At 36.1% G+C, this 23,336-nt stretch overlaps 1 protein-coding gene across 1 annotated transcript; it reads left to right on the forward strand.

The window, feature by feature from the left end:
• Positions 1-4,851: 4,851 nt before the first annotated feature.
• Positions 4,852-21,466, forward strand: LOC105034278 (serine/threonine-protein kinase PBS1). Its single transcript, XM_010909359.4, is given in 6 exon segments — positions 4,852-5,101; positions 5,103-5,116; positions 5,564-5,769; positions 5,965-6,154; positions 19,666-20,057; positions 20,712-21,466. Coding segments are annotated over 6 exon segments (1,389 nt in total). The 5' UTR covers positions 4,852-4,997; the 3' UTR covers positions 21,195-21,466.
• Positions 21,467-23,336: the final 1,870 nt, after the last annotated feature.

The raw sequence follows: 23,336 nt of genomic DNA on the forward strand, positions 1-23,336 counted from the left end.
ACACCTTATGGTCAAAACGAAGCGGAGGAGAAGGATAGGAAGAGTAGGAAGGGGGCAAATAGGAAAAGCAAGAATAAGAGGGAGAAGGAGAAAGAGTGAAAATATGGGCAGAGATATAAGCTGTAATATCCCGATCTTGTATAAAATTTTTGGATAACGTGTGTTTTTTTTTGTGTTAGCTTAAGTTTCTAGAATTGACCTTGAGAGCCACTTAATCTTAATTATAAACTATTTTGAATTAAACTTATTTTATCAAAATTTGTTGAAGCTATTTGGGTACTATTTGTGACTGTCTGTCATTACAGATCCTGAAAATTTTCTAAACCTGAAAACTAGCATCTATGTGGAGGATTATATAAAATATATATTTTTTTGAAACTAAAATTGATGATAATTGATCCTTAGATGTTAGTGAGTTATAAAATAATTTTTAATAAATTTTTAAGATCCTTTAACCTATTCATTCTGAAAAAAAATTTAAAAATTTTGGGTTTGAAAAAATTTGAACTAAAACCCAAGTTTTGACTTCTTTTTTTTAAAATTTTAATTTTTTTGATATTTTTATTAATTTTAAATAGAGAGATATTTTTTTATTTATATTTATATTTTAAAATTAATGAAGAGTAAAATAAATGAAGATATGAACTTAAAATAAAGAAATGTAAATAAGTAGAGTATTAAATCAGTTTCAAAAAAATCAGAGGACTGGATCGATTCAGTTTATTAATGGATCGGCTAAGTCATAAAAAATAGAAAGTGTATGATAAAGACTATGGCAGTACACTGGTGGGTCAACTCAATTTTGGGTTGAGCCGACTGAGTTGTGGATTGAGCCAACTTAATCTCAGACTGAGTCGACTAAGCTACAGAAACAGCAGGATAGCAGATCAAAATCGAAGTGCTTTAACTTGAAATTTAAAAAGTATTTTTAAGGGACCAACTCAGTAACTATTTTGTGTAAATAAAGGGATAGAAAAATCAAGTTAATTGCTGGCTAATTCATCGAATTGACACCTAACTACGTAAGTTTGTAAAATTTATTTTTCTAAGAGGCTATTCATCGATTTTTCTTGTTTAGGGTTGTTCTGATTTTCTAGCAAAAACAGAACGAAATAGAAAGGAAGAGAAGTTGAGAAAGGTCATACTCTCAATCGAAAATCAAAGAAAAGTCAGCTGGAAAAGGATAAATTAGTGATAAACTTCTTTGAAAGAAGAAGAAGAAAGAGAAGGCCGTACTTGCATTAGTAGCTAAAGTGTTTCAACTAATCAAGGTAAGAATTTCAAATCCTAGATCTTGAATAACTATTATTAGGTTTAGTGTTTTGGATGAGTTAAATTATGGATTAAATTTGAATTGGAGAGTAGTGTGCTACTATCAGAATTCATTGAAATCAGTTGAAAATTATTTTAGCAAATAGTTTAGAATTGGTATTAGTTGAATTGGAATAAGTTATGAGACTAGATTACAACTGAATTATTGGGATTCTTAAGTTCATGTTAAAGTTTAATTAACTATAATCAGAGCAAAATAGAATTGAATGAACGCAAGGATTAGAAGAGTTATGAAATCAGTCTAAAAGCAAAATATGCCTAGTTCTATTTATTATCTTGAAGTGTATTTATCAGTATTTATTAATGTTATAGGAATGGAATAGAGCTCAAAAAGTAGTGTTTCAAATGAATTAGACACCAAGGTGATCTAGCAGCTATAAGAGTTCGTTAGGAGCTCTTTTTGTTGTTTTGTTGGCTCCAAGGCAATATAAATTTAGACCTCCTTAGTTTTGGCTTGTGCGGTGAGTTGATAATATACTTTATGACATATTTTTATATTCTCTGAACTCTTTTGACATATTTATCTTAGTTTATCTGTTCCTATGAAATTTTATATATCATATGCTACACTCTTTTATGGAATTTCAGCAAATTGAAATTTTATTTTTAATATCTTATTTTTAGAATGTCTATCTTAATGAATATCTTAAAAATTTATTTTATTTCTTATGATGAAAGAGCTTTGGAATATTTTAACTTTCTCAATTGCTGGAGCTTATGTGAATCTTAGGACAGGCATCTTTAAACTTATCTTTTGATATATGATATGAATACCATTAACTATTAATAAAAAAGTTGAACATGAAAACAATGGATATGTTTGGAAAGATGATATTGATGATGAGTTTTGTTTGGTTATCTTTGCATGAGAAAATGAGATACAAATTATGTTTTGGACAGATGACAATAAGATTTTATGGGAGAAAACTTTGACAGAACACTGTAGCTAGCAGTAGTTGGCGTTAGTCTTGGTGTACTATGTTTTGGATATCCTAGCTGGTAAGGGTGGTGCTAGCCTGGCATGTTTAGTCGACATCGTTAGTTTTGTTTTCCTAACTAACAGGGGTGGTGTTAGCCCGACGTGTTGATACACATGTGCAGTATTGGTAAAGTTTCGGATAAGCGAGTAATTATTTGATTCTAGATTAGAAACCTTCCTTCATACGTTGGATATATGTTTACTTTAAAATTTAGTACATTATAATTGATCTATTCATTAATTATTATTTAGAGGATAATTCGAATTGTAGTTATTAAAGGAATGTGTTTTTTTTTTTTTTTGCATCTATTCCATTACACTACTTGACTGGAAATGTTCTTATATTTATGTTTTTGGGAAAGTTGTATAAATGCTTTTGATTAAAACGGCAGTGCCTGAGCTTGTCCTATTTCCATTATAGATATATTATTTTTCACTGAATCTTGTGACTCATCTTATTACTTCGATCTTTTTTTTTTTTTCAGATGCTAGTGTTGTGAAGGGTTCAGGTTCCTCAGCTTGATAGGAGCAGTCATCCTTTTTGGTTAGCCCAACACTTGTGTGTGTGGGTGTCTATTTTGTTATCTCATAGTTATATTTTTTTTGGTATATTTTAGTTGTGTATAAACTTTAGACGTGCTCCATTATCTATAGGTAGGATCTAGTTTTTACTGTATTTGCTTAATTGGAATGACTGTTTGTAAATATATGTACTTCTGTTACACATCATGTAGATGTTTTGGTTATTAGAAATATGAATTTGTATTTGTACGTATGAATATATTGATTAAGTAGAAAATTATATTTTTGAGAATGTCTAATTTTTAAAAAAATTTTGATTAAATTTCGATAAATTTATATATTTAATTTATTTTAATATATTTATTAGCTTGCTAGATTAGCTAGTCCATTTTATGCATCGGTCGTCGCCCGGGCTCGGGCCTTGACATAGGCTATGTGACCATAGGAAAATAGGGGAGCAACAAGGACAACTCCTCCATCCCTCGCCATGTTGACATGATCATGGCCATCGCGTACGAAGGTATAGCAGAGGCATTGATCTCCACCCCCTAAGGGACATGTGGCATGCAGGGAGATTGGATGGGGAGAGAGACACACCTTCCCCATCCTGTACCATGCCAACATGGGGGATGGCTACGTGGCAAACCTGTCATGTACGTGGGAGATGGACACATGTCATGTGCATTACTAGGAGATGGAAAGCCTCAGCAATACGGTAATGTACTTGTTGCATGGGAGAGGCGGACGTGGGGTACTTTCAAAGATTTAGATGCATGAAGTTCGTTGATAAGAATGCCAATAGATGGATATTAATTAGATTGATCGATATTTATATTTATTTTATTAAAAAAAATAATATCTATATCCATTCATATATCTTTCGATCGGATCACATCGAGCTCCAAAAAAAAATCGAATTGGATCAATATATCCGAAATCCCACCAATGACTGCTCTTCTCCATTCTTCATTCCACCGCCGCTCGCCATCCCATCCCTAAACCTTATAAAATATCATGCTTCCACCAAGGTTAAGCTCTCAAAACCTCAGTGGACCAACCCACACCGCCATAACTCGCCCAAAATCCCATATGCTCAAAAAAAATCCTAATCAGAACCTAAAAACCCCTCTGATCTCCTTAGGTGCTCTCCTTCCCCGTGACCTCCGAAAGAAAGAATGAAATGAAAAGAAAAAAAAGTAAAAGAAAGAAAGAAAAGATCAATCGACGTGGGAAAGATCTTATCTTTTGATTTTTTTTTTTTGATTTTTTCTATAATTTTTTTTTGTATTTTTTTTTTTTTCTATCCTCTACGGTTTCAATTAGGTGGGAGGCTTGGAGCGGACCAAATAGGGAGGCTCTCTTTGCCGCCAACATTCTCCTGATCCACTATCAAGCTTCCATCAAGCCGCCACTAAGAGTGGTAGGGAATGGGGATCCATCAGGCTGTCATAGTATCGCTAGGGGTTGGCCCTTGGGTGTCAGAATAGCTGGATAGAGATAGGGGTTGGAGGAGGAGGGGGGTTTTGGGTTTTAATGATAGAAAAGAGAGAGAAACGAATTTTGTTTAATGAAAAAGTGAGAGATTTGACCGTTCGAATTTTATTCAATGAGAAGATATTTTATTATTTTAAATTTTATTTAAATTAAAAAGTATATTATTGTAATGAATTTCAGATAAAATATATTATTATTTATATCTAATATAAATTTATTTTAAATATTTTTTTAAAATTTATATCCATCTGATTTCTTATTTGAATCAGATCAACTCTATTTCATTCGGATTAGATTGGAATGGATATCTATCAGGCCGAAAAAAATTACGACCCTTGTTCGTTGGGGACAATTGTAGAGTTACGGATGCTAGAACCGTGGTACGCGTATGAAGCCGATGCTTTGGACAGCTCACCTCTACAAGGTCCAGAGTCCTCACTGTACATTCCACACCCCAACCCAGCCCCTCCCTCTCTCTCCCCTTATAAAAATCCGATTTTTTTTCCCCTCTTCAAATTACGTCGATCAGATCCGAAAGCGCGAAAACTTTTGATAGAATTCGATCCTGGGAACCCTAGAGCCCACTCAATGCGATCGGTGAAGGAGAAATTTGGATGAAAAATCCGATCTTGAAGGGTTTTTCTTTCCTAAGTTGTGATCTTTACGCGAAATGGGTTGCTTCTCGTGCTTCGATTCCAAGGAGGCAGCGCAGCTGAATCCCGGAAACGGAGGGGATGACAGGAGGGAGGAGCAGCCCATGGTTCCCCCAGGTGTTGAAGTTATCTTCTGGTGAGTTGGATTCCTTGTGCTCCCTGCAGATCTCTTCATTGGATGGATCTGATCCAGAGTCCTGGAGCTCTTTATGCTGAGATTTGACGCTGTCTTAGTTATTCACTCCTGATTCCCTAGAAAAGAAGCCTATATGTCTTTGATTGCATCTCACTGATGTCTGATCTGGTTCCAAATGAGTAGGCTTAGTTTGTCTTTGCTACTGGCAGTATGAATTTTGAGTTTGATGAGTTAATTTTTCTTTGGACAGAGTGCAGTTGAATTGATTGAAATTTCAAACATTTCAATGAGTTTAAAATTTATCAAGTATGAGCTCTGTTGAATTCATTGTTGTTGATCTATTATAAATATCAGGACTGGAATTACAGATCATTGGGTGCTGTTTGATGAGTTCCCAGTTTTCTCGTAGGTTGAAGATTTTTATCTGGATATTTTGTTAATGTGCAGGAGCTGATAGGATAAAGAACAGAAGCAATTTGGATTTGAAAAGGGACTCAATGGGACCAAAGGAAGAGCCTGGTTCTAATATTTCAGCACATACATTCACCTTTCGGGAGCTCGCAGCAGCAACAAAGAATTTTAGGCCAGAATGTTTTTTAGGGGAAGGAGGGTTTGGACGGGTCTATAAGGGTCATCTGGAAAGCACGGGTCAGGTAATTTGGTCAAATTGCATGAGAATTGTGATATGACGTTTGATCTATTTCTATAGGCTTGAGGCAAAGCATATTGTTTCGTGGACCAAGTGTCACGGCTTGGTTGAAAGCTCATTACTTGAATCTATTAGCAAATGAGAAAATGATAAGAAACATGAAACCGTTGGTTCATTGATATGTCTACACATGCCATAGGTTGTAGCTGTCAAACAGCTTGATCGGAATGGGCTTCAAGGAAACCGAGAGTTTCTGGTGGAAGTCCTCATGCTTAGTCTGTTGCATCACCCCAACCTAGTTAATCTCATTGGTTACTGTGCTGATGGAGATCAACGCCTACTTGTGTACGAGTATATGCCTTTGGGATCATTGGAAGATCACTTACATGGTATGATTTCTCTGCTCCAACTTGCTATTTTTATTTGAACTATCACAGATGATAGCGGTCTTCCTTTGGTTGGAATTCTAAATTCTTGATCTCTTTTAAATGCTTGATCTCTGCTCCAATTTGGTTTTTTTTTCTTTGTTGTGTCAAAGTCAAAGAAATCTTGGTTAAGGATAAACAAACAATCAATCTTAAATTTTGTTGTTGGCTTGTGATTGAATCCCTTTTGGCTCCTCTATCACAGTCTTTTAGAAAATAATGGAAAACTGAAAAGGAATGACCAAAAAAAATTATATACTCTCAGAATAATATTAGTTGCAAATCTTGAGACTTTGCATTGTTGCTCAGAATTTCTTCGCATTTCATTATTGGAACACTTTTTCATTCTCGTCGTGAGAATGAATATGTCCTTAATTCTATTTGAAGAATTCCTACATCTATACAAACATTTGGGTAGGCTTTGTAATCATTTTTCAGTATTGACATCTAATTTGGTCAACATTTACTATTTAGTTTTCCTTTACTGCAGTTAGCTGTTAAAAAGTTTGTACATTAACTGACACTTTAATTGTGAAAAATAAATTGCTTAGAGAAAGTTTTCAAGATGGTGAATGCTTATCTGGTTTCTATTGGGGAAGGCAGATGAAATGTGTCTTTTATTATTAGTGTAAATTGGAAGTGATTATAATGCTTACTTTTTCTCCTTTTATGTATGCTGATCTTCTTTGAATTCACATCATTTATTTAGTCTATTTCTTACGTATCCAACAAGTATTTCTATAAATTCTCAGGAAGTAACCATATGTGCAAGAATGATTTGATTCAATCTTCATCTTTTTCAATTGCATTTAGCCTCCTCACTTCAAGAATCTCAATGATGGTTCATGCTTTGCTCAACCTGTTCTTTATAAACTCTTCATTTAAGTCTGTGTTTTTACTCTCAGTGACATGTTTGTCTGTCGAAGAAGTATAAGGACATCAAGCAAAAAAGGCAGATGGCTGTAGCTGTAGCTTGATAGCTTGATGTAGGTTCTTGTATTTGCTGGTTCAAGGCATATTATCTCTATTTGCATTTATTCTTGCTAAGGTCAGGAACAAAACAATGATTCACCAGTATTTCTTATCTCTACCGCCACTACCAATTATTCTAAATCTTCTGTATGCTTTCCTTTGTTCATCTTTCTGGACCCAAGGCATTGGACTCTTAAATATCATGAATGGAAACTCATGATGATGGCTTAATTATCACTATATTTATTGGATAGTGCTTAAAACTGATAAACAGAAGAAACAGGTAAGTAATAGAAAGCCTAAGATCAATTTAACTATATACCAGCTAATCCTGTGTAAATCTTAGATTATCAACTTACTTTGAGGTTAAGAATGAGAAAGATGGCAAACTGGGATGATAATTTCTTCAACTTCATTCACCGTAAAGTCTTAAATCTTATTTGCATGTGCTAATGTGTCTGTTTTGTTCATGAATTTGCAACAGTCACCCTAAAATGCAATTCTGTTGCTGATTCAGCTGTTTACTATGCTTACTGTTACATTTTTAGAGCAGCAACCCCCATCCAACTGTAACCCCTCCCACCAACTGCAATTACATCTGTGCAGTGCATGTGTCTATTGACTTTTTCATTATAACTGATCTATTGTGTTTGTATTAGTGATCTTCTGCTTGCCATGCTCACCAAACATACCTATATTTTCTATTTGACCAAGTATGGGGAGTTTCTAAGATAGCCATTCTGGCTATAAGTTCTAACAAGATTTTATTGAATAATTTTGATGATGGACTATTGCATAGTATCAAACAGGCATTGCTAATTAATCAACCAAATGTTTTTATTTAATTGCCTTTAGCTAGTCAATAGCTCTTCTTGTTTCTGTATCTGCTGTCTGTTAAGATGTACTTGAGCATAAAAGTGCTGAATTCACATATTTTGTGTTAGTCTTATGGGTCTACCTCTGCCCTGTTGGGTTCCGATCACGCAGCGGAAAGTGATTTTTAAAATTTTTAAAACACTCAAATCAATAGCTATATCAAATAAAATTATCAGCTGAACCCAAAATCCTAGAATCACCTTACCGAACACGATCAAAGCAAATTCAAGCATGCAAAGAGATAGAATATTATACTTGAACTAAAATGAAAAGTGGCATGTTGGTGTTTTCACAAGACCCCAAGGTAGAAGTCCTCCAATGGTGATCTACACGGAAGTTGGCTAAGGTCCTTTCCAACCGGTGTGCAGCGGCAGCCTTGTCTTCTCAAGAACACTGTCGGCTTCAAATTGCATCACGATCGTACCAAAATCCAGTTGCTTTTGATCTTGCCACCAAAATGACACTAAGAAGATACTTTTAGATGTCACACAATCTAGGATTTAATTTTTAGCTCCAACATACGGAAAAATCAAATCCTAGGGCACTCCAGCAACACTTGCTGAAAATCTCACCACCTTTGTAGCAACTTTTGTCACTCAAATTTTCTCTTTTTTTTTCTCAGAATTTTTTCAGATTTTTCTATGATTTTCATTTTCTTTTCTCTGGCTCACCCAAAAATCTCAGCTAGAAGCTATCTGGGGAGTCCCCTATAAATAGGGGACCAGGACGTTACATGGGATGAAGGGGCGCCAACTTTTGGCGCTCCAACTTCCCACGTGCCAAATAAATTCATCGAGTGAATTTTTGGCGATTCAGATACTTGGAGCAGGGACTCTTCTTTTTTACGTGCCATAAAAATTTCATTAATTTTTGACGTCAAAACATAGGATTTCTGATTTATCTTCTAAGGCAACGTGTTTAATAAAGAGCCTTCTTTAAGAAGGACTCTTTATTTCTCACGCTGATTGGAGGTGGGCGGCAATTATATTTTTGCGTGGCTTTTGGTGAACGTGGAGGAGTCCTCCACTTGAAACTGGTCCAAGTTGGATAAGGTCCAATCCAAATTGACCCAATCTCATTAGGTCAAACTCAACTATCTAGGTTAGTTCAAATACTTTGAACCAAACCAATTTGAAAATTGGGTTAATACAATCTGCTAGCATATCAAATTAACCATAGAATTTACATTAAACTCTAATTAAATCAGATCAAGTCAAATTCCAAAGTGTATGACCCATTGGGTTCCAAATCTAGCCAGCAGTGGATTTGGACTTTCGACGTAACTCTAATCTGATGAGATTAGATTACGAAGAGTCTCAATCAACTTAGATTCTTTCAAATTGATTTAGAATCAAATTCTTTCAATTTTTGTCAAGTCCACAATCAAGATTGACGTCTAGCAACATGTCATGACTATCGGAAGATTTGAAATTTTGGTGGAAAATTACCAAAATAACTTTTAGTGGTAAGTTCTCATGTAATTCAATCCTTCAGTCAAACAACATCCTAAATGAGTTGGGGTATGGAAATATATCAAACCCAGTCACTTATCTTTATGTATCTCGATCTGAAGGCGATGATTCAATTGATGATATATTAAATTTTTTTTCTAATTATCATCCTGCTTTGGTCAAAGACTTCCAAATCACCGTCCTATGAGATCACATAGGATGTTCACTCCCTTATTAGGAGTGACTGATCCTTATTGATCACTCACAATCTTCATGCATACTTCACCATATCCAGAATACCCCACACAAGGATCAGAGAATCAAGTTAGGTAGTAAACCAAAATATGGATCTATGTACACAAGATACCATGGTGACCTCAGATCAAAGGATCACTTACACAACTCCCACTAGAGAATTATCAGTTGACATGTAAATAAGACTCCATCTGATTATTCTCTCGCAGGTCAATTCAGTGAACTTATTCTCTAATAAGCATCCATATCCTTGTATTAGTGTCACCACACAAATGGTTGTGAGATCAACCACCCTCATTTTTGAGCATACATAGGACATGCAGTCTTACCGGTATCATTGATCTCCGACTTAATGTATCAATGACTAGGAATGTTTTAGATCAAGACTATCAAGGATTTAGATCGCACTGGCGTGATCTCATCATGCCCAAAATCATTGTCCAGACCTATGGGGTTCATTATAATCTTAAAATTAATAAGATGCAGCATATAATGAATCAAAAATATTAATTTTATTAATAATATTAATGTCAATTACATGAGTTTGAAAGATAAATTACAATATATACCTATCGCATTCCATATGCGATTGGCTTGTAGGGTATAATTTTTTCAATCTCCCACTTGCACTAAAGTCAATCGCCTTATACTTGATACCCATGCTATCAAGTGACGGTCAAATTGCTGCATTGACAAGGTCTTAGTGAACGGATCCGTATATTGTTCTTGGTGTCAACACGCTTCACGATCATATCGCGTCTTTCAACTATCTCCCGAAAAGGTGGAACCGTCTTAGGATGTGCTTGGATTTATGATGAGATTTTGTTCTTTGGCTTGAGCAACTGTCTCAGTATTATCACAATAAAGAGGACTGGTTGTTCAATCTTGAACCACATCCAACCCTGTGATGAATTTCTTCATCCAGACGGCCTTCTTAGCAGCCTCACTTGCAGTAATATATTCAACCTCAGTGATCGAATCAGCAACAGTTTGCTGTTTGAAATTTTTCCAACTTACTGCACTATCATACAAGGTGAACACATATCCAGATATCGATTTGCTATCATTCGGATCAGATTAGAAACTAGAATCGGTATAACCTTTCCGTTTTAAATCAGATCCACCATATATTAGAAAAACATCTTAGTTCTTCTCAAGTATTGAGTATGTTTTTCACAGCTTTCCAATGATCCTCCTCGGAATTAGTCTGAAATCTGCTTACAATGCCCAAGGCATAAGCTACATCAGGCCTTGTACATAACATAGCATAATTATTGATCCTACTGCGAAGCATAAGGAATAGAATCATTCTATTTCTCTTTCAGGTGTTTAGGAGATATCTTCTTAGAGAGTTGTATACCATGACCTATGGGCAAGTAACTTCTTTTACTTCCCTCCATATTGAACCTCTTCGACGTAAGGTCAATGTACCTAGACTAGGACAAGCCTAGCATCTTTTTGATTTATCCCTATAGATCTTTATACCAAGTATATAGGATGCTTCACTTAAGTCTTTCATAGAAAATTTTTTGATAGCCAAGTTTTGACTGATTGCAACATTGGGATATCATTTCAATGAGCAGTATGTCATCCACATACAAGATCAAGAAGACAATAGTACTCTCACTATCTTTGTACACACAAGGTTCATCCATATTTTTGATGAAGCCAAATGATTTGACTGTCTTATCAAAACGGATGTTCCAGCTCTCGATGCTTGCTTTAATCTATATATGGATCTATTCAGCTTGCATACCTGATTAGCTCTCCCACTTGAGACAAATCCTCTGGTTGAGTCATATAGACTTCTTCCTCAAAGTTTTCATTGAGGAAGGCATCTTGACATCCATCTGTCAGATCTCATAGTCATGGTATGCTGCAATAGCAAGAATTATTCGAATAGACTTGAGCATGGCTACCGGTAAAAAATTTCTTTATAATGAACACTTTGTTTTTGTTGAAATTTTTGTCGTAAGTCTGGCCTTATAGGTCTCTATCTGGTCATCTGCTCCAATTTTCTTTTTGAAGATCCATTTGCAACTATTGGGATCACACCTTCAGGCGATCAACCAACATCCAAACTTGGTTGGCATACATGAGTCTATTTCGGATTTCATGGCATTGAGCCATTTGTCAGAGTCACTAGTCATGACAGCTTTCGAATAGGTTGTAGGCTCATCATTCTAATGATGTGTGTTGTGTTATTATTCTCAATGATAAATCCATATCTGAGTGGTATACTATGCATCTACTCGATCTTCGGAGAGGGTGTGTAGTGGCTGTGCCTTAACAATGGGCACATCTGGTTGAGAATCATCTGTGAATCTGGATGGATTGTAGGTTTTGAACTTCTTCAAGTTCAACAGACCTCCCACTGTCTCTTTGATAAACTCTTTCTCCAAGAAAATGTATGCCTACCAACAACACCCTTTGTTGAGTAGGGTTATAGAAGTAGTATCCTATACTCTGCTTGGGATAACCTACAAACTTTTTTTTCTGATCTAGCATCCAGTTTATGTCCATCAATATTTTTCACATAAGTTGGACAGCCCCAAATCTTAAAATGCTTAAGATTGAGTCTTTTTTCTTTTATATTTTATATGGAGTGCTAGAAACAGATTTTAAGGTATTTATTTAAAATATATGCTGCAGCCTAGAGGCGTACCTAAAAAGATAATGGAAGATCCGTGAAACACATCATGGACCGCACCATATCTAATAAGGTGTGATTCCTCCTTTCCGCAATTTATTAATTGTGGAGTATAAGGAGGTGTCCATGGAGAGTATACCATTTTGTTTCAAATAATCGAAGAACTCACTAGACAAGTACTCCTCCTCGATCCGATCGAAGAGCTTTAATACTTTTATCAGTTTATTTCTCGATCGTTCTTTGATATCTTTAAATTTGTCAAAGGCTTCGGATTTGTATTTCATTAAATACACATATCCAAACCTAGATATATCATCAGTAAATATAATGAAGTAAAAGTATCCACCTCTGGCTTGAATCGATATTGGACCACACACATCAGTAGTACAAGGTCCGAAATGTCATTCACTTGATCTCCATGTCCAGTAAATGGAGTTTTGGTCATTTTTTCATGAGGCGAGATTCACAAGTTCCATATGATTTATAATCATAAGGATCAAAGAAATTATCTTTGTATTTTGATATAACTTGTTAATTCTCACTTTCTCTCTTTTTTTTTTCATATTATTAACATGAAGCATATTATCATTAAGTGAAAGAAACATAAGATCATTATCAATAAAACACTTTCATAATATTCATTAGAAAAATATATAGAACAATCATTGTTCTTTTTATTATTTCAAAACTTTGTTCCAATAATAATGGTACAGAAATAATATTTCTAACAATATTTGGAATGTAATAATAGGTCTTTAGTTTCAAAATTTTTTTCGAAGGCAACTTCAAAACCCTGGTTCCTATGGCTTCAGCTTAAATGGACTCTCCACTTGCGTCGAACAGCTCGAAGTCACCTTTATTCAGATTCTTTATTTCCTATAGATCCTGCAATGATTTACAAAGGTATGAACCACAGGTGGTATCCAATACCTAAGAATCTGATATTGAAGTACTTAATGATAAATTAGTTTGTATGATATACAAACCTTTAGCAACTTTGCTGATTTCACGGTTGCAAGGTACTCCTTGCAATTTCTCTTCTAGTGGCCCTCCTTGCCACAGTGATAACAAGTACATTTGGTGAGACTTCTTCACCTTCTTCTTGGAGATGTCAGCCTTAGGGTTCAGTTTTTTCTTAGAATCCTTCTTCGCTTTCTTCTTGCTAATCTTATCAACAAAAGAACTGAGCTTTTTCATCCTTGAAATGGCTTTCTACTGTTTTTAATATATTCAGCAGCTCAGACAAGCTGTTGTTCAGTTTGTTCATATAATAATTAATGACAAACTGAGAAAAGGAGTCAGGGAGAGACTGCAGGATCAAATCCTGGCTCAGTTCACCATCCATGGCAAAATCCAGCTGTCCCAGATGAGTGATCAAATCAATCATCTTTAGGACATGCGTTTGCACGGAAGAGCCTTCAGTCATACGGGCACGGAATAACTGCTTTGATATTTCATATCGAACACTTCGACTTTGCTCCCCATATAACTCCTTAAGATTAAGGAGAATAGAGGAATGTCCATGTCCTCATACTGCCTCTGGAGCTCATTGCTCATGGAGGCAAGCATGATACATTTGACAGTCACACTGTCATCTTTCTACATCTTGTTTGTGGCCCTTTCCTCCTCGGAAGCATTTTCCCAAGAGAATCTGGAGCAGGTGTATTTAGAATGTAGGAGACTTTCTCCTGAGTGAGAACAATTCTCAAGTTCCTTAACCAGTCGACATAGTTGGGTGCGATCAACTTGTTAGTATCTAGGATACCTCTAAGGGACAGTGAGGATGCCATAAGTGTAGTTAATCTATAATGATAAGAATATAAATAAGCATACAACTCATGAAGACATTACAAATAGACTAGGACTTTTATCTAATTGTGTCTTCACTATTTTATCGAACTTCATAGCCCTCAAATATGAAAATCGAGAAACATACTAATGTTTCTTAGTGGGGTTGAGATCTCTGTTCCTCACAAACACCTTGTGGATAGCACAACAAGTATTCATGAGTTTAAGAGTAGGTAACTCTTTACCAATTATACTTTAAATTCTCAACATCTTTCATTCTGGCTTTAGATCACATATAGTCTTGTGGATAGCACAACAAACTATAGGTTCTAGTTAAGTTGACCCTTCAATCCCATATAGTATACTTAAACAATGCTGTCCTTGGGATAGCACAACAAAGTAACACTATTCAAATATGTCATAAGCATCAATATGTACTTGATCAACATCATGTCAATTTCTATAGTAAGCTTGTAGATAGCACAATAAGCTCACTAAGATTTTGACATACTCTATCAACCAAGTTTGAAGGAAGGCCCTTGTAGTGTCTACATACTAATCAATCTAAGTCTGAAATTTAAGAAGATCAAATTGGTCAGGTAAGTAGGTGGGAGGCTCTCCGTAGCTTTTTAGACACCAAAAGAGTTGGTCAGACCAGCATACGGATCTATTAGAAATCATCTTTCAACTTTCCTCGACACCAATTGAACTTAAGAATTTACTTTTGATTTAAAAGTGAATCCTGACATTACAACTTAATATAATTTTACGAGGGACTTTAAACTGGTCTCGACACATCTAACTATATAAGTGATAAAATATATACTACAAATTATGCAAATTTGCATGCTTCTACTATTCAAAATAGCAATCACATTATCATGCCAAAAACATATAAGGGTGCAATCAAATCATAACATATAAATAACAAATTCATATAATATAACATACTCTAATCTAATTAGGCATGCATAACACCCTTATTAGCTATACATCGATTTAATCATCATGCAATCATGATAATAAAATTTTAAATTATCATAAATTATAATTTAATAATTGAAATTTAGAATCATGGTTCACCAAAAGTCAAAAATATTTTTTTGAGTTTGAAGAATTGATGCAAAAATAATGCTACATTTTTAGCAGGATATGAATAAGAACAATTTAAGCTACTATATTGCACTTGTTTGATCGAATCAGACAAGGATGGTTCTGATACCATCGTTGGGTTCCGACCACGCAGCGGAAAGTGATTTTTAAAATTTTTAAAATACTCAAATCAATAGCTATATCAAATAAAACTATTGAGCCGAATTCAAAACTCTAGAATCACCTTGCCGAACACGATCAAAGCAAATTCAAGCATGCAAAGAGATAGAATATTATACTTTAACTAAAATGAAAAAGTGGCACGTTGGTGTTCTTCACAAGACCCAAGGTAGAAGTCCTCCAACGGTGATCCACACGAAAGTTGGCCAAGGTCCTTCCCAATCGGTGTGCAATCGCAGTTTTGTCTTCTCAAAAATACTGTCGGCTTCAAACTTGCGTCACGATCGCATCAAAGCCCAGTTGCTTTTGATCTTGCCATCAAAATGACACCAAGAAGACACTCTTCAGATATCACACAACCTAGGATTTAATTTTTGGCTTCAACACATGGAAAAATCAAATCCTAGGGCACTCCAGCAACACTTGCTGAAAATCTCACCACCCTTGTAGCAACTTTTGCCACTCAAATTCTCCTCTTTTTTTTCTCAAATTTTTTCAGATTTTCCTATGATTTCCACATCCCTTCTTTCTGGCTCACCCAAAAATCTCAGTCAAAAGCTATCTGGGGCGTCTCCTATAAATAGGGGACAGGAACGTTACATGGGATGAAGGGGCGCCAACTTTCCATGCGCCAAATAAATTCATCGAGTGAATTTTTGGCGATTCAGATACTTGGAGCAGAAGGACTCTTCTTTCTCTACGTGCCATAAAAATTTCATTAATTTTTGGTATCAAAACATAGATTTTTGATTTATCTTCTAAGCAATGGTTTAATAAAGAGCCTTCTTTAAGGACTCTTTATTTCTCACGCTGATTTGAGGTGGTGGCAATTATATTTTTGCATGGCTTTTGGTGAACGTGGAGGAGTCCTCCACTTGAAACTGGTCCAAATTGGATAAGGATCCAATCCAAATTGATCCAATCCCATTAGGTCAAAGCCAACTGGTCTAGGTTAGCTCAAATACTTTGAACCAAACTAATTTGGGAACTTGGGTTAATACAATGTGCTAGCATATCAAATTAACCCACAGAATTTATATTAAACTCTAATTAAATCTGATCAAGGCCAAATCTCAAAGTATGTGATCCATTAGGTTTCAAATCTAGCTAGCAGTGGATCTGGACTTCCGACGTAACCCTAATCTGATGAGATTAGGTCACCCGAAGAGTCTCAATCAACTTGAACTCTTCCAAATTGATTCCAGAATCAAATTCTTTCAATTTTTGTTAACCTACAAGTCAAGATTGACGTCTAGCAACATGTCATTACTATCCGGAAGATTTAAAATTTTGGTGAAAAATTATCAAAATATCTTTCAGTGGCAAGTTTCCGTGTAATTCAATCCTTCAGTCAAACAACATCCAAATGAGCTGTGGGTATGAAAATATGTCAAATTCAATCACTTATCTTTATGTATCTCGATTTGAAGGCGATAATTCAGTTGATGATACATTAGAAATTCTTTTTAATTATCACCCTGCTTGGTCAAAGACTTTCAGAATCACCATCCTATGAGATCATATAGGATGTTCGCTCCCTTTATTAGGAGTGACTGATCCTTTATTGATCACTCACAACCTCCATGCACACTTCACCATATCCAGAACACCCCACACAAGGATCAGAGAACCAAGTTAGGTAGTGAACCAAAACATGGATCCATGTACATAAGGTATTATGGTGATCTCAGGTCAAAGGATCACTTACATAACTCCCACTAGAGAATTATCAGTTGACATATAAATAAGACTCCATCCGATTATTCTCTCGCAGGTCAATTCAGTGAACTCATTCTCTAATGAGCATTCATATCCTTGTATTAGTGTCACCACACAAGTGGTTGTGAGATCAACCACCCTCATTTTTGAGCATACATAGGACATGCTAGTTTTACCGGTATCATTGATTTCCGACTCAATGTACCAACGACTAGAATATTTTAGATCAGGACTATCAAGGATTTAGGTCTCACTGGCGTGATCTCATCACGACCTAAAACTATTGTCCAGACCCATGAGGTCCATTATAATCTTAAAAGTAATAAGATGCAGCATATAATGAATCAAAAATATCAATTTTATTAATAATATTAATGTCAATTACATGAGTTTGGAAGATAAATTACAATAAACACCTTATCGCATCCCATATGCGATTGGCTTGTAGGACATAATTCTTTCATGCCTTGTCGGCTATTAAAAGCCAAATCATTTGAAATTTCACCAGCTTAAACTCTCTTTCCACGACTTCTCCTGTTTTTCATATCTTGAAGCTAAATTGAAGACACCTCCTTGTGATGTTCTGTCGAGCACTTGTCCTGCACTACCAAACCATCTTTGGTGATTTCTCTTTATGCTCTATTTGAAATAATATCTACCTTCTTTGATACATGTATTTCCCACCGTAACATGATGTCTACCATAAAGTCTTCTTAACATCCTTATCATTGCTAGGCTAATTATTTTATTGCCTAACAATCTGGTTCCTACTGTATAGTTGGTATTGTAGCACTTTTAATAGAAACTTTTCCAGTTTATTGTAAGGTAAGCATGCTGTACTTTAGTTGAGGAACTGGACAACCTGATGGTCATGAAAAATCTGATCTATGATCTGATTTCACAAGATCTGTCCTGCACTTTTACATGAGAAAAGTCTTTTGTTTTACTAAGTCATTTTAAATGCAAGTCATGCGACTTTCTAGAGTTTTTTTCTTGAGTTATGTGCAGTACTTGACTTTTTCCTACATAGGCGAATCATGCATAAAAGATGTGAGATATTGTGAGAGATTATAATTATCCTAGATAGCAGGGTTTTAGTTGCGAGCATCAAAGGAGTAGGGTTTTTGATTGACCTGCCTCTTTCTTATGGATAGAAGTGGCCATTGATCCCCCTTATGTGGCATGATGGAGCTTTTTATTCAGTTTTTAAGAGATATCATGATGCAGAAATGATGAAACTTTTTGGTCCCCTTTATTTAATGATTTCTTCAGTAACCCTGTGTGATAGCTTCACCAGCTTTTGTGCTTGTGTACGGCTTGATTCCTGACCACAACATTGGAGTCTGTAACCTGCACAAATATGACATATGAGAATTGTATTTTAAGTTCTCTCCTTGGTTTATAATTTATGCTTAAAACTACATAGAGTTTGCTGTGTTAGGCAATGCTACTTCACCTCTTCATTAGAGTCTTTCCTAAGTCCAGGGGCCCTCTAGGACCGTTTTGTCTTTGGTTGCATGAGCGTGATTTACTTAACCAACATGGTAGGTCTCATTCCCATCAATCAGCTTTATAGGTCCTATGTGCCATGTTACTTGGACACTCATGTTCAGCTCCAAGGATCAATGTCTTATACATGACTTGCATACCAATCAGATGCCTGAATACTTATGAAATTCTTTGGTAGCCACTGGAAGGGAGCTCAACTATTGCAGTAATGAGTTTGATCTCTTATTTTAATGTTAGGAGTATTTGTTCTTTCTGGAGATTGATCAGGGGTGTAGACAATGAAACAAGTTTACAAAATATTATTTTCTTTTATCCTTAAGTTAATTGGGATGTTTAGATGAGAGAGATGTATGTTGAAATATTTTAACAAACAATATCTTTTTAATTTTTTTCTTTAATGTTTAAACAATCAATATTGAAAGGTATAAATATATGACTATATTTTATTCTAATATCACAGCATCTCCTTTTTCACTCTTTTGGAGCCAGATACTTCAGAGTTCTCATGTCTATGAAACACTGCTTATGTGTTGTCCCTCTTTTCCCTGAAACTACCTTGGTCAGAGTTCTTTACTGTCATTTGAGATTGATGTAACTAGCTAGAAAATGTTATCGGCTTAGAGGATCATAGCTTGATACACAGTGCAAAGATCTGGTAGATAACAGAAGGCTTGTTGGAGATTTTTTTATGTGCCTATAATATCATAAGTTTCAACCTTGTGCCATCAGTACGATGGTTCTGCTTGAATGCATGCTTAAGCAATTGTCAGTTGCCTGCTCTATGATTCACTTCACATATTGTCATCATCACTTTGATGTTTGTCAGTTGGTCTGAAGTATTCCTTTCCCAATAAAATTAATAGCAACTCTGGATTCAATTAGTCAACCAGAAGGTCTTTAAATTTTGTAAGATATAAAAAGCAAGTGCTTTTGCTTGCAGTATTGGGAGCTTGTGATCAAATTTTTTAATGATTCTTCTGCAGACCTCCCACCTGGTAAAGAACCACTAGATTGGAACACAAGGATGAAGATTGCTGCTGGTGCAGCCAAAGGATTGGAGTACCTTCATGATAAAGCTAACCCTCCAGTCATATATAGGGACTTCAAATCATCCAACATATTATTGGATGAGGGGTTTCACCCAAAGCTCTCCGATTTTGGGCTCGCTAAACTCGGTCCTGTTGGTGATAAATCCCATGTCTCAACAAGGGTGATGGGAACCTATGGATATTGTGCTCCAGAGTATGCTATGACTGGACAATTAACTGTCAAGTCCGATGTCTATAGTTTTGGAGTTGTATTATTAGAGTTGATCACTGGAAGGAAGGCCATTGATAGTACCAGAGCACATGGGGAACAAAATCTTGTTTCATGGGTAAGCTTTTCTGATCTTCTTGTGGTAGGGTTTACTAAGTCACCTGCTTTCCCAATTAGATTTTGACACTTCCCTATTTTCGATTTAAACATGATGCAGTCTGGTGTCTGTACTCTCAAACAACCGTTGTCTGTGTTCTTCATTTATTTATGTATCGGGTTACCTTCTGTTAGGTCTAATATGGCAACTTACTCAGCAATGACTGGCAATCTAATTGATTTGACAAAGCCAATGTAAAACCATAATGAAGACAGACCATTATTCATTACCATAAATGGTTCTACAAACATATATGTAAATGGACTAGCACCATGGGAGATCAAGTGATGAATAAATTATGCATTGAGGAATACCATATAGCCTTGGCAAGGTGAGGGGCCTGAATACAGTGCTATTTGTTTAATCTCTATTGGAGGTTGTGAGCAGTAACAACGGAGATATCAGTTGTGGGAGGATGCAGCCATAATAGAAATAGGCGGTGAAAAAATTATCCATTATAATGCATACTTATGTAGTAACCAAAGTATTACTGGAACTTAGATTACCTTTTATTACAGTACTCAAACATAGAAAGTTACTCAAGGATTGCATGCAAAGTTATGCTTTTCCTACTCATCAATAAAAAACATCATGCCCATATTTGTATCTTTGTAGGCTCGGCCCATGTTCAATGACCGAAGGAAACTCCCAAAGGTAGCTGATCCAAAGCTTCAAGGGTGGTACCCCACGCGTGGGCTCTATCAGGCCCTTGCTGTGGCTTCAATGTGCATTCAAGAGGAAGCTGCCTCCCGCCCACTTATTGCTGATGTTGTGACTGCTCTGGCCTACTTGGCATCCCAGGCTTATGATTCCAGTGCAGGACCTAATTCCAACAATAGATCTGCTGGGGAAAGGAGGTGTGGTGATGAGAAAGGCAGAAGGATGCCAGCAAAGAATGAAGGAGGATTCGGGCATAGGTGGGAACTAGATGTGGAGAAAGAGGACAATCCAAGAGAGATGGTCGGTATCTTGAACAGGGATTTTGATCGCGAGCGAGCTGTGGCAGAGGCCAAGATGTGGGGAGAGAATTGGCGGGAGAAGAAGCAAGCTGATGCTAATCTGCAGGACAGTAATGATACTGTGAGCGGAAATGGGTAGGCACATAATTGAACACTTAATCTTTCTATTTTTTATCTGTAGAAGAGCGATGAAACCATAAAGTAAGGAGCTTGTTTAGATATTAGCTTATCATTTCCCTTTTCCTTTTTATTTAAACTGTTAGATGGAGGGGAAGGGGTGGGAGAGTTGAGAGTATATATTTTCTAGAGGGAGTGACGCTTTATAGTGGTTATGGGTGGTAATCCCAGACATGTTTCTTTTACTTATGGAATTTTTTCAAAAAAAATTTATGATGGAAGAGATTTGTATAATATATAGTCTTTTGTTTTCTTCTTCTGGAGTTTCAAACATCAGAAGGTAATTTTCACATTCCACTTGTGTGACAAAGGGATCTGTTCTTAGCATCAAAGCTTCTGATGCTGAAGGAAGGTGCAAAGTTGGCAGACTTTTATAAGCAAACTTTGGCCAGCACATTTTCTTGACCTCTGCAGATTGTCATACTTCTTGATATTTAGTCTGCTGCAGGTTTAATGCCACTCAAGTCTATAGAGAAGGAAACCAGATTGTTTATTGGTTAGCAAACTATGCTTCAATCTACCATGTGGACTGATCCACGTTATCTTATGTTTTGCTGTGTCCTCAGCAAATAATGGTTTGAACTTGGGTCTTCCTTTGTGAATAATGGTTTGAACTTGGAACCTCCAGAAGGAAGTCCTTATGAATCTCTGACCACAATCAGTGAAACTCACTCGCTTTGTTCGTCACATCTGGAAGGGTTTTCTGGAAGCTCTCAATCCACCGTGGCTCAGCATTTCTTATTCCCTTGGAAACGGAGAACAATGTTTGGTTTCCTGTCCGGCAACAGAAATAAACTTCAGTAAGATCTTCCTCAGTCACCCAGAGAACTTTAATCTGTCAAGTCCACAGCTTACTCCTAACAAACCGGATTGGAGATGGAGCACTTTGGGATTTTTTTTTCCCTTTCTGTCAGGTTGTTCTACCGCTTATCAATTATGGGTTGGGCCTTCTATACTTCTATTTTCCTTTCAATTCTCTACTTCGTGCCTTCGAGAGTCTTACGCACCAAAAATATTCATGCTGCGGGCACTCAAAATCTATATGTACCCTATTTACGTCTCCCATCATTGCTCTGAAAAATTTACTTAATTTGATGTTCTCGGAAAAAAATTGATGTTAATCTTCAATGTCGAGTTCCTTCTTTACTTTTTGTCCCTTTTTTTTGTTTTTGGTAGTGAATAGTAGTTGATAACTTTAATCATTGATCTACCATCTATCTCACTCCTATTGAAACAATGGGATGGATTTGAGAATTTTGTTTGGCAATTAATTAGTCGTCGCGTATATTTTCCTCTGTATCCTTTGTTGGAGGACACCATCATAATCTTGGTTTAAAATAGCTAAATTGGTTGCCCAAAGTTATCTCTCAGCCATAAATTGTTTTTTTGAATTTTCATATGGCTGGCTCTGAGAATTCATAAGTACCTGTTTGTATATGTCTCCCATCATTTCTCCAAAAAATTTACTCAATTTGATGTTAACCACCAAGAGATAACTAAGTAATCTTCAACTGCCAAGTTTCCTTTCTTCTTTTTGCTCTTTTTTTTTTTTTTTTGTGGCAGTGAATAGTGGTTGATAACATTAACCATTGATCTCTTAGTACAATGAGGCAAATTTGAAAATTTTGCAGCCAACTAATTGGTCATAGCTTATGTTACGGGAGAGACCCATCGATCGAACCAGTTCTCCACAAAAATATGCTCAAGATGATGTGGTGAGATCACGCCAGCTGTGAAATCAGACATCGTCCACTCAGCCAACCACGCAAATGAAGTTTGCACCTGACACTTAGGACTAACAACTTCGATACAGGGGAGTGGGAGAGATTTCTCCTATGATGAAAGCTAGAACGTGGCCTGTCGGTCTACAGAGCTAAGCCTAGCAAACACATATTCTAGCTAGTAACCTAATAGCTCAACCTCCAAATAAAAGAGGTAGGAAGAGAACCTCAGGATAAGAAAGCTCACTCCGTCTTTGCTATCTTTTCTTCTAGTATTCCCAAAGCTCCGGCTAACTTAAGTATTGGAGGGTCCCTTACCGAAATACTCTTTAATGAGTGTGGACTTTCTTTGCAGATACCCTCTGACATCGTGGATTCTGATT

This window comes from Elaeis guineensis, chromosome 1 (genome assembly GCF_000442705.2).
Source record: "Elaeis guineensis isolate ETL-2024a chromosome 1, EG11, whole genome shotgun sequence".
Lineage (NCBI taxonomy): Eukaryota > Viridiplantae > Streptophyta > Magnoliopsida > Arecales > Arecaceae > Elaeis > Elaeis guineensis.